At 39.8% G+C, this 13,400-nt stretch overlaps 1 protein-coding gene across 2 annotated transcripts in view; it reads left to right on the top strand.

The window, feature by feature from the left end:
• LOC125725492 (desmoglein-2-like) overlaps positions 1-12,608 on the top strand; it is a 28,040-nt gene extending 15,432 nt beyond the window's left edge. Inside the window, exons 1-14 of one of the 2 annotated variants that reach the window (XM_049002476.1) lie at positions 1,593-1,687; positions 2,973-3,080; positions 3,575-3,730; positions 3,815-3,953; positions 4,071-4,234; positions 4,439-4,573; positions 4,659-4,844; positions 4,938-5,515; positions 5,829-5,971; positions 6,135-6,356; positions 6,510-6,743; positions 7,070-7,197; positions 7,313-7,585; positions 7,878-12,608. In XM_049002476.1, the coding sequence (XP_048858433.1) occupies positions 1,640-1,687; positions 2,973-3,080; positions 3,575-3,730; positions 3,815-3,953; positions 4,071-4,234; positions 4,439-4,573; positions 4,659-4,844; positions 4,938-5,515; positions 5,829-5,971; positions 6,135-6,356; positions 6,510-6,743; positions 7,070-7,197; positions 7,313-7,585; positions 7,878-10,727 (5,364 nt within the window). In that variant the 5' untranslated portion in view covers positions 1,593-1,639 and the 3' untranslated portion in view covers positions 10,728-12,608. Of the gene's footprint in view, positions 1-1,592; positions 1,688-2,972; positions 3,081-3,574; positions 3,731-3,814; positions 3,954-4,070; positions 4,235-4,438; positions 4,574-4,658; positions 4,845-4,937; positions 5,516-5,828; positions 5,972-6,134; positions 6,357-6,509; positions 6,744-7,069; positions 7,198-7,312; positions 7,586-7,877 lie in introns of those variants that run through there. The other variant, XM_049002511.1, reaches the window with a different exon arrangement.
• Positions 12,609-13,400: the final 792 nt, after the last annotated feature.

The raw sequence follows: 13,400 nt of genomic DNA, 5'->3' as shown, positions 1-13,400 counted from the left end.
ATGAAGGGATTCAAGTAAATATCTCATCTAAGCCGCCATGACGATGACCTTGAACCTGGGAAAAAAGCTACCCAAATACCGTGGGAAAAACAATAACAATTTCCAAATATGATAAAATCCAAGTGAAACATCAATCCATCTAAACTTCCATTTGCTTTCCAGCAACATATCCATGTCAGCGTCATGGGAGTGGTTCACGTCTCTAAAGTTATTTAAAAGAAACAAAAATAATAATTTTAGAACTGTATACCATTCACATTATGTGTGTAATTGCAGAGCCATAATAAGAACATTAGGATGTTCAGTGGCGTTGGAAGACGTTTGACGTTGGGTGGTGACCGATTTTGTCCTGACGGTGGGGCGGGGGGGGGGGGGGGGGGTAGGCAGTGTACATCGTGTCACTGCAACGGGCACACATGCAATAGTCACGTCGTGAAAGAATGCAATGGAAGAAAGATTTTTTTATAATTTCTGAATAATTAAGATTTCATCATTTAAAATAAGACTAACAGTGTATAGGGGACAGCTTCACTATTAAACATAACTAAAATAAAAATAACTGATCCATATGATAAAATGAATTTGTCATTACAATTTTAGGAAGGGGTGGTTTGCTAATATTGGGGGGAGCACGTCCCCTCTGTCCCCACGGTTTCCGATGCATGTGAGGGTGTTACATACTAGGTACGTTACTATGGTATTCTGTATTTTGTACGCTATGCAACTAAAGCAAGTGAAAATTATTCTAAAAAAACAATTTGTTGTTTGCAGTTGAAATTCAGTACATTTTGCTTGGGTGAGCAGCAAGGACTAGAACTACATTCAGGGAAAAGATATAGCTGATCAAACTCCTTACACAATCATCTACAGAACTTACTTAAAAGTCCCAGAAAAATTTTACTGAACTGGAAGGTTATTTCTCTATCGACATGAATCTTAGCCTGTCATACAAATTCCCCTGCCAACATCTGTGCTTTTATTTATTTATGTATTTATTATTAATTGACTACTGGAAGGTTTTTAAGCAGTCTTAAATGTAGAGCTGATATTTAAAACATCAGATTTTTTGGGCAAAATTCCAGACAGAGCCTGTTTCAGTTCCTTGATTTATTACATCTATGTTCCTCAGCTGTTGGCTCACAGGGAGTGTGGTTCCCCCCCACCCTCCATCTCGGTTGACACCTTTTACCATCACCACCCCAGAACTAATTCTCTATACCATGCGCAGTTCTAAATACTTTGCATTACAACCAGGGGTGGATTAATGTACAGGTCATCGTAGGTTATAGCCCATGGCTCCGGCAAACATCAGGGCCCCGCCTCGCCCCGCCCCACCCCGCCCTGGGAAAAATGGGACATTTAGTTAAATTGGCAACACCTGAATGTCCCTGCTGATGTTAGGCCCCAAATACACAAATCAGCCCCCCGATTACACCCCTCTGAACCTTGTGAAGGTAGAATGTTGCTCATAGAGAGGGATGTGGAAGTGTGGAGGGCAAGGGGGGGTCTTGGTCCTTGAATCCCTGAAGACCTGGGTGTGGCGTGTGCATGCAGGAAGGCCCGCCCCTTTCTGAGTAGCTTATATTAGCAGCAGCATAATGAAGAGTGCCAGTTTATCTCTGACACTGCACTGTCCGCCATGGCTCAGCTTCCCCTCACTGCGCTGCTGCTTCTCCTGCTGCCAGTGGTGAGTCGTCATTACCGACATGTCTGCGCACCTGTTCTGTTTAATAAATGTTAAATAAATGCCAGCCTTTGCTAAGATGTATCTCCATGTTATGGTCAGAGCTTGGAGGGGGGAAGCCTTGTTATAGGGGATGCCTTAGAGTGTTAGGGTATGGAAAACACTTACGGCTGCAAAGAATATTTTGAGAAATATATTGTGACAAAATGCGAATAGCATCCTGTCCCCAGTCTTGTGCCCTGTGGTACCCGAGATAGGCTGCAGGTCATGCCATGACTGTGACCGTGATCGGTAAGAAGATGCACGGATGGATGGATGGATGGATGGATGATATGACAATTCATGCTAATGTGAAAATGCTTTAAGTAATAATTTTAAGAAATATGCTTTGATGGAATTGTACTTGCTAATTAGTATTACAAATATATGCTTCACATAAAGTGTAATTTTAAGGTTGTTGCACAAACTATTGTCCATTTGCTTCTAAAAGAATGCAGGGATGGTAACTTTGGGTTTTAACCAACCTTTGCTTTTGATCAGTTGTCAAATAATAGAAGTGAACATTTTAACTTCTTCAGAATTAAAACTATGTTTCAGAAGAACCTTGTTTGGTTGTTACTGTTGACTGACAGTTTGTATATTACAGAATTTTTAGAAACATGGTTTTTATTTAATAACAATACCTTCCTCAAATCATCTATGCTTCCATTGGCTTTCCAGCAACGTGCCCATTTCAGGGTCATGGGAATGGTTTATGTCTCTGAGGAGAATTAAATTAAAATTTTAAACGCAATTACATTTTGAAAAGCTTTGTGCTGCATTGGCATATGGACACATAAGCATTACAAACACATAATACCTCGGTATAATTTCAGGTAGCTAATGTGAAGGTTGCTTGTACAGGAATGAGGCTTTTGCTTGTACAGGAATGAGGCTTCTGTTTGTACAGGAATGAGGCTTTCATAATGCACATACGGCATCACTGACTATCAAGACAGCTATTACTTGTGCTACAAATATTTAATTTAATTCAATTAAAATAATGGAAGATGACAATATTATTAAAGTTCATGAATTCTAAATTCTACAATATTAGTCAAGCTAGTAAGTGATAACTGAAAGATTAAGCAGTGGTTCAGATTCTTAGTTTATATGGGGCGAAAGGGGTCCACAGAAATCACAAGAAGGGGGATTCTGTTGCACCCTTCAGTGACTTTAAGATGCATCACCTGCATCTTAATGATAAGCCAGGGTGGCCTTGTGATGCATTTTCTTTCACTATGTACAGATCTTTAAGGTAGAGGTGGAAGCCCGAAGAAGAAAGAGAGAATGGATCATTCCCCCAAGAAAGCTGAAGGAGAATAAGGACTACACGAAAGAGGAGTTTATCGCCAAAGTAAGCTGCATGAATCCTTCTGTTCTGACGGATCACCTTGTTTCGGACATGTCGGGGATTGTTTAAGGTGTCTAAGCACCTCCCCCTTCTGTCCGATGTCTGAACAATCGAAGGTGTCCCCCTTTAGGGACACTGAGCGGCCCTTTTCGGTCGCCACTGAAAATGACGTTGGTGCATTTTACCGATATCCAGCGGGCACACAGTCGAGAACCTGGCCTCGAAGTCATTGTACAGCACTGCATATTTCTATTGGTTTCTTAGCATTCAAAACCATTTATACAGAGGAACATTATACAGAAGATGTTTTAAAAGCACTTAAAGCAAAGCCTGAATAACTGAAGGCTATTTGTATTGTATGGATCTACTTTGTTTTGACTGCATTTTGATCAGTTGTCAAATAATAGAAGTGAACATTCTGTCCTGGACACTCCTCTCAGTATCATTTTATTATTTGTTTTCTGTACATTTACTCATCTTATCTTGTCTTTTTGTAGATTCAATCTGACAGAGAAACCAATGTCCAGCTGATTTATTCTTTGAAAGGAGTTGGGGCTGACCTGGAGCCTTTCAATCTGTTTACTGTCAACGAAACATCTGGGTTTATAAGAATTAACGGAATATTAGACAGGGAAAAAATTCCTCTATATAATGTAAGTGTGATTACTGAGTTTTATTACATTGTTCATTATTGCCTTGTGACTTTCAATGCTAGTGATCATATCATTTCCTCTTAGCTGGTAGGCGCTGCCAAGTACCTAAATGGATCATTGGCAGAAAAGAACATAGACCTGAAAATTCAAGTTGAGGATGAAAATGATAACACCCCCATATTTGAAAAATTGTCCGGATCAGTCAATGAATCAAGTGCAGCAGGCAGGTTTTCATAGTTTTTCATTTCCATACTGCATTATCTCTCGATGGGAAGTGCAACTGATTTATAGTCACTTCTAAACATTTTCGTTGACATGTAACTCTCTTTGGACTTTAAAGGTACTTTTGTCATGAAAATAACTGGCACGGATGCAGATGAAGAAGGAAATTCTAATTCACAGATAGCCTACAGTATCATTCGACAGGAACCAACAGGGCAAATGTTTTATATAGATGAAAAAACAGGAAATCTTTTTGTTAATGAACCTTACCTAGATCGAGAGGTAACTTTGACTATGTTCTTTTTCTGTTAGTCTGTAGCATATAAAAATGCATAATATGAAAAGAAAGTATTTCATTAGAAATTATACCTACAGATACATTGTAGCTAAGTCCTTGTTGGTAAAGCCAACAATACAGAGCCAACAAAGGACAACAACAAAGCCCATGTCTATACAGATACTCAACATCATTTTCCATTTCCCCAGACACACAGTTCCTATATTTTAACTGTACATGGTGCAGATTTGAACGGGGAAGTAAATGGAAACACTGGGACAGGAACAGTGGAAGTGAAGATCCTTGATATTAATGACAACGTACCCATCTTGGAAAAGGACACGGTAAAATAATTTACTTCTGATTTAAGTAGTTCTTCATTGTGTGTGATTCTGATTGAATTGCATCTGAATCCTCTGTTCCCTCCAGTATGAAGGCAACATTGATGAGAACACAGCCAACGTAGAAGTATTGAGAATGAAAGCCTTAGATAAGGATCTAGAGAATACTGACAACTGGTTGGCTGATTTCAAGATCGTTTCTGGAAATGAAGATAATGCCTTCAGTATTGTTACGGATCCCAAGACCAATGAGGGAATTTTAATGCTTAACAAGGTATTTCTGTGTGTGTACATTGCTCAGTAATGAAACAAATTTCTTGTGTGATCTATTCTTCCTGTAACATCTTCTGCTTTTGTTATTCTTAAGCCACTGGATTATGAGAAGGTCAAAGATCTTGAGCTGGGAGTTGCTGTTGGGAATGTGGCACCTTTCCATGATCTTGCTGGAGCAGGATCTGGGGCAGTGGCAGGAGGTGGGGCTGGATCTGAGGGTGGAGCTGCACCAGGAGGTGGAGCTGGACCAGGAGGTGGAGTTGGAACTGGGGGAGGAGCTGGAACTTGGGGAGGAGCTGGAACTGGGGGAGGAGCTGGAACAGGACCTGGGGGAGGAGCTGGAACAGGAGCTGTGGGAGGAGGTGGGGGAGGAATTGGAACAGGACCTGGGGGAGGAGCAGGAACAGGAGCTGGAGGAGGAGCTGGGGGAGGAATTGGAACAGGACCTGGGGGAGGAGCTCGAACAGGAGCTGGGGGAGGAGCTGGAGTTGGATTTGGACTCGCCAGTAAAAGCTACACTATTAAGATCAAAGTAAATAACCTACCTGATGGTCCATCTTTCAGTCCTGAGGTGAAGCTGATCCCACTCTCTGAGGATTTCACTAAAAACACTATGATTGCAAAATATCCAGCTATTGATAGTGACACAGGAAAAGTTGCTGAAAATGTTAGGTACGTCCTGTCTTAGAAGAAAAGTCCATTATCAGCATAACAAGAGATGAAAAAAAAACAATTTATATTGAATAATACAATAATTATTATTATCCTTTTTCTGTCCTGAACTTATTTAAACAATATCACTAAAAAATAATCTTATTAATACCGATTTACATAAAGTGAATACAGGCAAAAAACAAAAATATACTGCATTATTGTATTCGCTCTTTGATTTTTATAGATACATAGAATTGTTCTAAACAATCCATTCATTTTAATGCTATTGTTTAATATGTACATACTTAAAATTTCTCTTTTTTATTAACAGATATGCTAAGGCATTTGATCCCGACAACTGGATTTCAATTGACGAAAAGACAGCAGAGATCAAACTTAACAAACAGCCAGACAGAGAATCTAAGTTCCTTACAAACGGAACTTACTATGCAAAAGTTATCTGCATGGCACAAGGCAAGACTCGCTACATTAACTACACAAGCTACCAGGCAGAGCAGTGATTATGAACAAGACATTGTGACGTTTTGGTTGCTAGTTTATGAGCCTGATGAAACACTGCTTAAATTTCACTGAATACCGCACCTTCATGTTTCTTTGTTTATATTTGTTATTTTAGATTTTCCTTCTAAAACAGCCACCGGCACCATAGCCATCCAGGTCGAAGACGCCAATGATAACTGTCCTCAGCTCACTAGTACCCACCAGTCCACGTGCTCGGATGCTAGCCACATCAGTGTCTCTGCAACTGATATGGATGACTATCCTAATGCTGGCCCTTTTGAATTTACAATAGTACCTGAAGGCACAAGTGGTGAATGGGAAGTAGCGTCTTATAATGGTAATTTTGTTGTTTCATTCAGGGTTTTTCAGAAGCTGGCTCTTACTACTATTTTACTTTCATTAAAAAAGCATGCAGATGTGGGGAGTAGCTCTAAGCACATCATAGTCACATTCTAGGCATCCCTCATTGTCTCTTTACATGTTCTTCCAGACACCAGTGCTGTTCTGAAGCCCCGTGCCAACCTATGGCCTGGCTCCATGCAGGTAACATTGGAAGTAAAAGACAAGCAAGGTCTGGCCTGTCCTGACAAACAGGTTCTTCACCTGGAGGTTTGCACCTGCACTGAAATGGAGTCCTGTAATATCCGTGAAGCTCGAGCATCCTCCGCTAAGTTATCCATGCCTGGAGTATGGGCACTTTTTCTAGGAGCCTTGCTACTACTACGTGAGTAAGATTCTTCTGTGGAAACGCTGCAAACCTTATTGAGACCTTGTAGACTCGACTAGGAGAACTCAGGGGATGCAGAAACAATTGATAAACTCCAGAAGGCGAATCCTCAGCTTGTTTATTATTTAATCGATACAAGAAATAACCGCCAATAACCTCTAGTTATGACACCAACTCTTTGAATGATGCTTAGTATTTTCACGTTTGCATGTTCTGAAAAAAAGAGATTTTTCACAACATAAGGCTTCTATATACAAAGGAAGTCTACCTTTGTTTCAGATCGGTGTTTACATTTGAAATTTCCTTCCTCACTGAATCCTTAGTCGCACTGCTCCTGTTGCTGTTTTGTACCTGTGGGCATGATGCCAGTGGTGCCATTCTGGGGGATTTGACATTTAGCGCTAAAGAATATCTGATTCCATACCATACAGAGCAAGTGGGGGATGACAAGGTAACTGGGCACAGTACTGATGTCTCAAAAGTATCAAATATTTCAAAATCTTGTCGGTGGTTTCCAAAGTGTTCAGACAAGTTTTGAACAGAATGAACTGTCTTTGTTTTTAAAGGAACTCCCGCTGTTCAGTGCTCCTGACCTGATATCAAAAGGAACTCGTGAGCTGGTGACTACAGATAATAAGCTGTATGGCACCTATAACCAGGGATGGTACGATTCCATCAAAAAAGGACTGATTGAGACTGATTATGGAGTTCAGAGAGGGACGATGGACCGAAATCATGGATCTGGAAGTTTCCTCTACTCTGAGTTTTCAAACCATTATGGCGATGTTTTTGACGAAATATCCCTCTCTAAGGCGTTCCTTAAACAGTACTACTCACAGGTGAGTAACTCCACATATTTTATAGCTTAGAGGTCTATCATATACAGCATGTTGTTTTGTATTTCGTGGCAAGTTACACGCATTTCTAAAAGCAGTGCTCTCACAATAGATTCTTAAAAATAAATCTGTGAATATCTTTTTAAAAGCCAAATAAATCAAGCATTTGAGTTTGAAATTTGGTTATTTGCATAACCATTTTCCAGACAATATCATAAGCTTAAATATATATATGGTGCCAATATTAGAAAAAGCTTGGAATTTTAACTGCTGTATTTTCCTCAATATTTCGCAGAAGGCAAATTATGCAACACATGGCGAAGCCCAAAATGACAACTTTTTAGCATTCGGCTACGAAGGTGGTGACTCACCTGAGGGATCAGTAGGATGCTGTAGCAGCACCGAGGCGGACAATGACCTCAGCTTCCTGGACGACTTGGACCCCAAGTTCATGACCCTGGCTGAGATCTGCAGTCAGCCTCAAACTGACACTGAAGAGTCTGTGAGTGAAGTGAAGTACATCACTGTTGCTGAGCAGCACACACCATCTCCATTGAGTCCTGTAGAGAAGATTGTGAATGCCAGTTATGTAACAACCCTACCTTGTCAACCATACATCATACAGCAGCCTGTGTACTACACCACCACCCCTGTGTTACAAACCACTCAGTATGTTGTTGGACCTCAGGTTCATAATGCTATTCTGGTTACGGAACAGCCCTTAGATCCAAACATGCAGACCATATATGTTATGGATCGTGCCCCAGGATCTGATAGCATGATACTGAAGGAGGAGAGAGTACTGGTAGGCCCTGCTTCTCCAGATGTCATATTTCCTGGCCACCCAGAAGCCCTAAAAATGAAAGAGAACATTGTTTTGGTTGAGAGAAAGGGTGCTTCAGGTCTGGTGGTACAAGAGGCCACTGCTGAACCAGATAAAGGCCTTGTTCTAATAGGTAATGTTCCAGAGTCCCCGGATATCATTCGCCCTGAAGGAGAATTAAAGACCTGGCAGGTATTGCCGGAAGGCTTGTCAAATATTGAAGAATGGTCCCTGCAGGGGAGGGTCATCTGCACACCACAGCAGCCGGTGTTTATGGACATCGAGCTCTCAACTGAAAGAGACATGATGGAGCATTTGAAGAAAGAGGATGACTGGTCAGATGATCAGATGGTTCAGCTAGAAAGACCTATCAGTTCTACTTATCAGGAAAATCAAGAAAGAATCCAGAGTTTAGCAGATGATATAGCTGATTCAGGAATAATAGGTGCTATTAAAGATCTGGGCAGCTCTTCTCATCCAGTGGAGGAGGAAAGTAAATTAATAACTGAAGAACTTGTGAGGGGAGAAAACAGATATGATACATCTTCTGAAGAACCAAAAGAAATAGAAGAAGAAGAAAATGAGAACAAGAAAAGGGAGCTAGATGAAATAGCCTCTGTAGAAGATGAAATATCTGAATCATCTAATAACGAGGGTGAGACACTGGATGTTTTAGAAGAGCACATTATTACTAGGGAGGGTTTGGAAGGAGATGCTTCTGTTTCAAATAATATTCATATAATTAAAATTCCAGAAGGCTTTAGGCAGATTGGGGGGGATGAATACGTAGAAACATTAGAACATGCAAAATTAAGAATATGTTCTAAAGATCTGTCACAAATGCCTGAAAATATCTGCCATAGCATTAACGGGATGAAGGACACAGAATTGCTCAACTCAGAGGAAGAGGACCTCGAAGAGATTCAGATTGTTTCTTTTGCAAAAGAGGACATGGATGTGTTAGGAACTGACTTGCAAAACTTGGAGACTGAAAGTAAAACTGATTCTAAGATGATGGAAGATCAGTCAATGTTGAGTCCCAAGTCTCAGGAGAGTGAGTTATCTGTTTCACAAATAGAGGAGAACCAAGGAATTACTGGCCATATGCTGGACGAAAACATGTTGAAATTTGAAAAATTACCAAAATCACATACTGATCTTTCTGTTGAGACTAGCATTGATTCTATCCAAATTGTGGTAAATGACGAACTGACATCATTGCAAGGAACAATACAACAAGAAGAAAATATGGAAGGGGTCAATCAGGGAGTTTGTTTCTCTTGTGTGGAAATACAAGATATGTCAGAGTCTGATCTACAAGCTAGCAGAAAGGACATTATTTCTGAGAATCAATCAATTCCTCGAGAAATTACGGAAGAAGAAATGGCAGAGACTGAACCTCAGTCTCATGAAGTTATTGTAGAAGATGAAATGCTAACACAAACGCTAGCTGAAAATGCCTCTGAAGGTGGAGTAACGCCTGAATCATCTAATGAAGATCTTGTGAAGAAGGAGAAAACAGATGTCTTAGAAGAGTGCATTAATACTGGCCAAAGTTCAGAGGGAGAGATACCTGTTTCATACACCTCAGATACTGACATGATTCAAGAAATCCATGAACAAATGGTGGAGGAAGACAAGTCAAGACCAACCACAGTGTCCTCCCAAGAGGACCAAATGGAAATAAGTTCCCTGGAGGACCGTGTTAGTGATTGTCATGCAAGGGAACAAGATTCATCAGCACTAATTAATGTAATGGTGCAAGATGAAGCAGAACCAGAAAGCATCAGAGTTTCAAGACAGAAAGGAGAGGAACATGAGCTAGAGTGCAGTCAAAATTTCCAGAAATCGATACCTGGAATTTCTGACACCCAACAGACGCTGCTGACTCAACAAATGTTAGAACAAGAAGACTACCCCACCGACACTACAGAAGCATTAAAACAAGTTATTGGTGACCAAATGACAGAGGACAATGTATCAGAGTCTGAAGAGTCTGAAACTAGTTTCCAACAAGTAAATGCTGAAGCTCTTCTTGCTTTAGCGACAAGACAGGTTGGCAAATCAGGGGATGACCAACTATCATCAGAATCAGAGAACATCAGTTCAGAGGACAGTTCTGACAGCCCCGACCAAGAATTGGATGAAAAGGCCACAGTAAGTGTGCCTGAAGGTGAAAAGTCTGCATCCACAGAGAATCGAGCAGATGATGATGGGTTACAGAACGTCCTTGAAGAGGATGCTCACAGCAAACCTGAAAAGGGGATGAAACGTAAATCATCCAAAAAGCTTCTAAGCCCTAAAAAGTGCAATACACAGTGAATGTGTATGTAGAAATATGACATATTGATATTCATAATATTACATTGAACCATTAGTCAACTGCTGGACTTGGACGCGCGGGGGCGTGTGGCCGAAGCCTATCCAGTACATTAAGCACATGCACACGCACACACACACACACACACACACACACTTGTAGGGTATTCCTATCCTTATGGGGCCTGCTCATTCACTTCTATGGGAAAAATGCTAACGCTAACTATGACAACCTTAACCCCCACCCTGCCCTAACCATTACCATAAGTAACCAAGCAAAATACAATTTTTGCATTTTTAGTTTTTTTCATAGCAGTCTCCGGTTTTTATAAAATAGAGTTTTCCCTTATGGGGACCAGGAAACCGGTCCCCATAAAGGAAAAACAACGGATATTTATCACGTTATGGAGACATTGTGTCCCGATAAGGATAGGTATACCCGCTCACACACACACACACACTCACACACATATAGCCGTGCGCACACACACACACACACACACACACACATAAACACACACACACATATAGCCGTGCGCACACACATACACACACGCACCACATATACATACTGTACATATATACAACACGTAACTGCTGCTTACACAAGTGTCATTTTCTATGCCTTTTAAAAGACAGTCCCAGTTTGCCTTTATTACAGGGGAATCCAAAATGTAATAATATTGTGCATTGCAACTTAACTCTGTCCAGGCCATTCTCAGCCATAAAAAATACCTTTATTATTATACTGGTGCAGGGAAGAATATATGAAAGGCTTCAATTTCTATTCATGGATTCCACAATGGGACGTTCTGCAGAGGGATTAAAATACAAAAAGGGGTCTGGAATCAAGAATGTGTTCCATGGTAGGGAGCGAAAGGCAGGGTCTGCAGGAGGGCATGTCAAGGTTAACTTTCAGAGCTTGTGCTTAAGCAGGAGTTAATATAAAGTATATATTAATAGCTTAATATAGAGAAGCAAGTCTTGTACTAAAATATTAACCCGGTAAACATGCATGCCCCCTACTGGAACATTCATGTTACTACAGGTTTGTTTCATCATTCACATGGCATAGAGAAGTTGGAACATGTACAAAGCCTGTTTTATCAATAATACACCAAGTACAGGAATGTGGTTTACACATAAACTTGAGCGACATGTGAAAAAAGAGAGTACAGTAAGGATAATCAAATGACACTAACTGGCACAACGATTTTAAAGACTATGAAATCATTCATAAATAACATTACAGATTTTTTTTAAAAGCTTGTGACTTTAGAACTTTACATTTTCATTGCATTCTCATTTTCCCCCATGTCCTTTCCTACATGCTTGTTTCTATAACAAATGTAGACTAAGATTTATTGTTATTACTACAATATAATGATTATATTTCTCACAAAACAAACATGCTGCATAAAATGTATGTATAGATCAGTCTAAGTCCTTTCTTTTTAAGTAATTTGGTAGCACTTTACTTGACAGGTCACAAATTATATAGTATTATACTATTACTTATGTATTAATTAACAACAAACTAATTCTTAATTGCATACGATTCATCATTAATAAATCGTGATGCATGTTTTATCTCAAGCAGTAACTACATTTGTTACTATAACCTTTAATTCTGCAAACCTAAAGGAACTACTCAAGGAATAAGTAATGAATAACAAGTGAAATACGGATCTCATGTTTGTTCATTAATGAATCATAACATCTTAAGTAGCATCTATTTTTGTTCATGATTTGTTCATAATTTGTACTGCAGTAGTAGCCAGGTTATTACTAAATATTTCTGCCCCGTCAAGTAAAATGTTATCAATAATCTGAATTTTTTTAAGCCAGTCGCAATCAAAATAAATCTTTTTTATGAAAACTTGAGTATGTTGAATGCCTGCGTTGTGTTTCTGGAACATACTCCGCAAAATAAAGATGAAGAGTTAGCACATATGTTTTCCCAAAACCTTTATTAAATCATCACTTAAGGTGTGAAATCTCTCTCACCATGTGTCTTCCTGAATGAGATACTTACCTCAGTGTCTTTACAACCTAACAATGTGCATTAAAAGCATGACCACAAACTGGAAGTAATGGTCATCTAAAAAAATCTCCATTGTAAGTCAAGAGGACAGCAACTCAATTATATATAGGCAGACAATTATGGGTTTTGGAAGACAGTTGCACCAGGGATTGGGTTGCTTTCATCTTCAGCTCAAATATAATCTTTGCAAAGCAGACCTCATAATATTTCCCTATGTACTTTCTACTAATAATTCACTATTGTTTGTAGCACTTGACGTTTTCCCATGAACAGAAAAGGGCGTCACTGTTCACAGTAACTTCGAGCACTAAATGACTTTTACCCCACACACTTAACCACCAGTCATCATTCCTGATAGTTACTGTCACATCAGCCTGTAGGGGAAATACTGATCACACCCAGCACCAGCAAGCAAGAACTTGCAAAGCTGACAGGTATGTTTGTTCTTAGTCAATCCTTTTAGGTTTGGACTACTTGCTTATATACTGGCTTATAATGTAAGCTCAAGTTACCTTTCAAGAAGTGACTTTCTTAAAAATTCACAGATACTCTCAACTGGAATTTCTCCCAGCCATACAGAGGGCATTCCAGAAAACGCTTCAGCAGGGTGTTACTTGCAACACCCATCAAAA

This window comes from Brienomyrus brachyistius, chromosome 1 (assembly GCF_023856365.1).
Source record: "Brienomyrus brachyistius isolate T26 chromosome 1, BBRACH_0.4, whole genome shotgun sequence".
NCBI lineage: Eukaryota > Metazoa > Chordata > Actinopteri > Osteoglossiformes > Mormyridae > Brienomyrus > Brienomyrus brachyistius.
The sequence above is the reverse complement of the archived record's forward strand: the minus strand, read 5'-3'. Positions and strand labels throughout refer to the sequence as shown.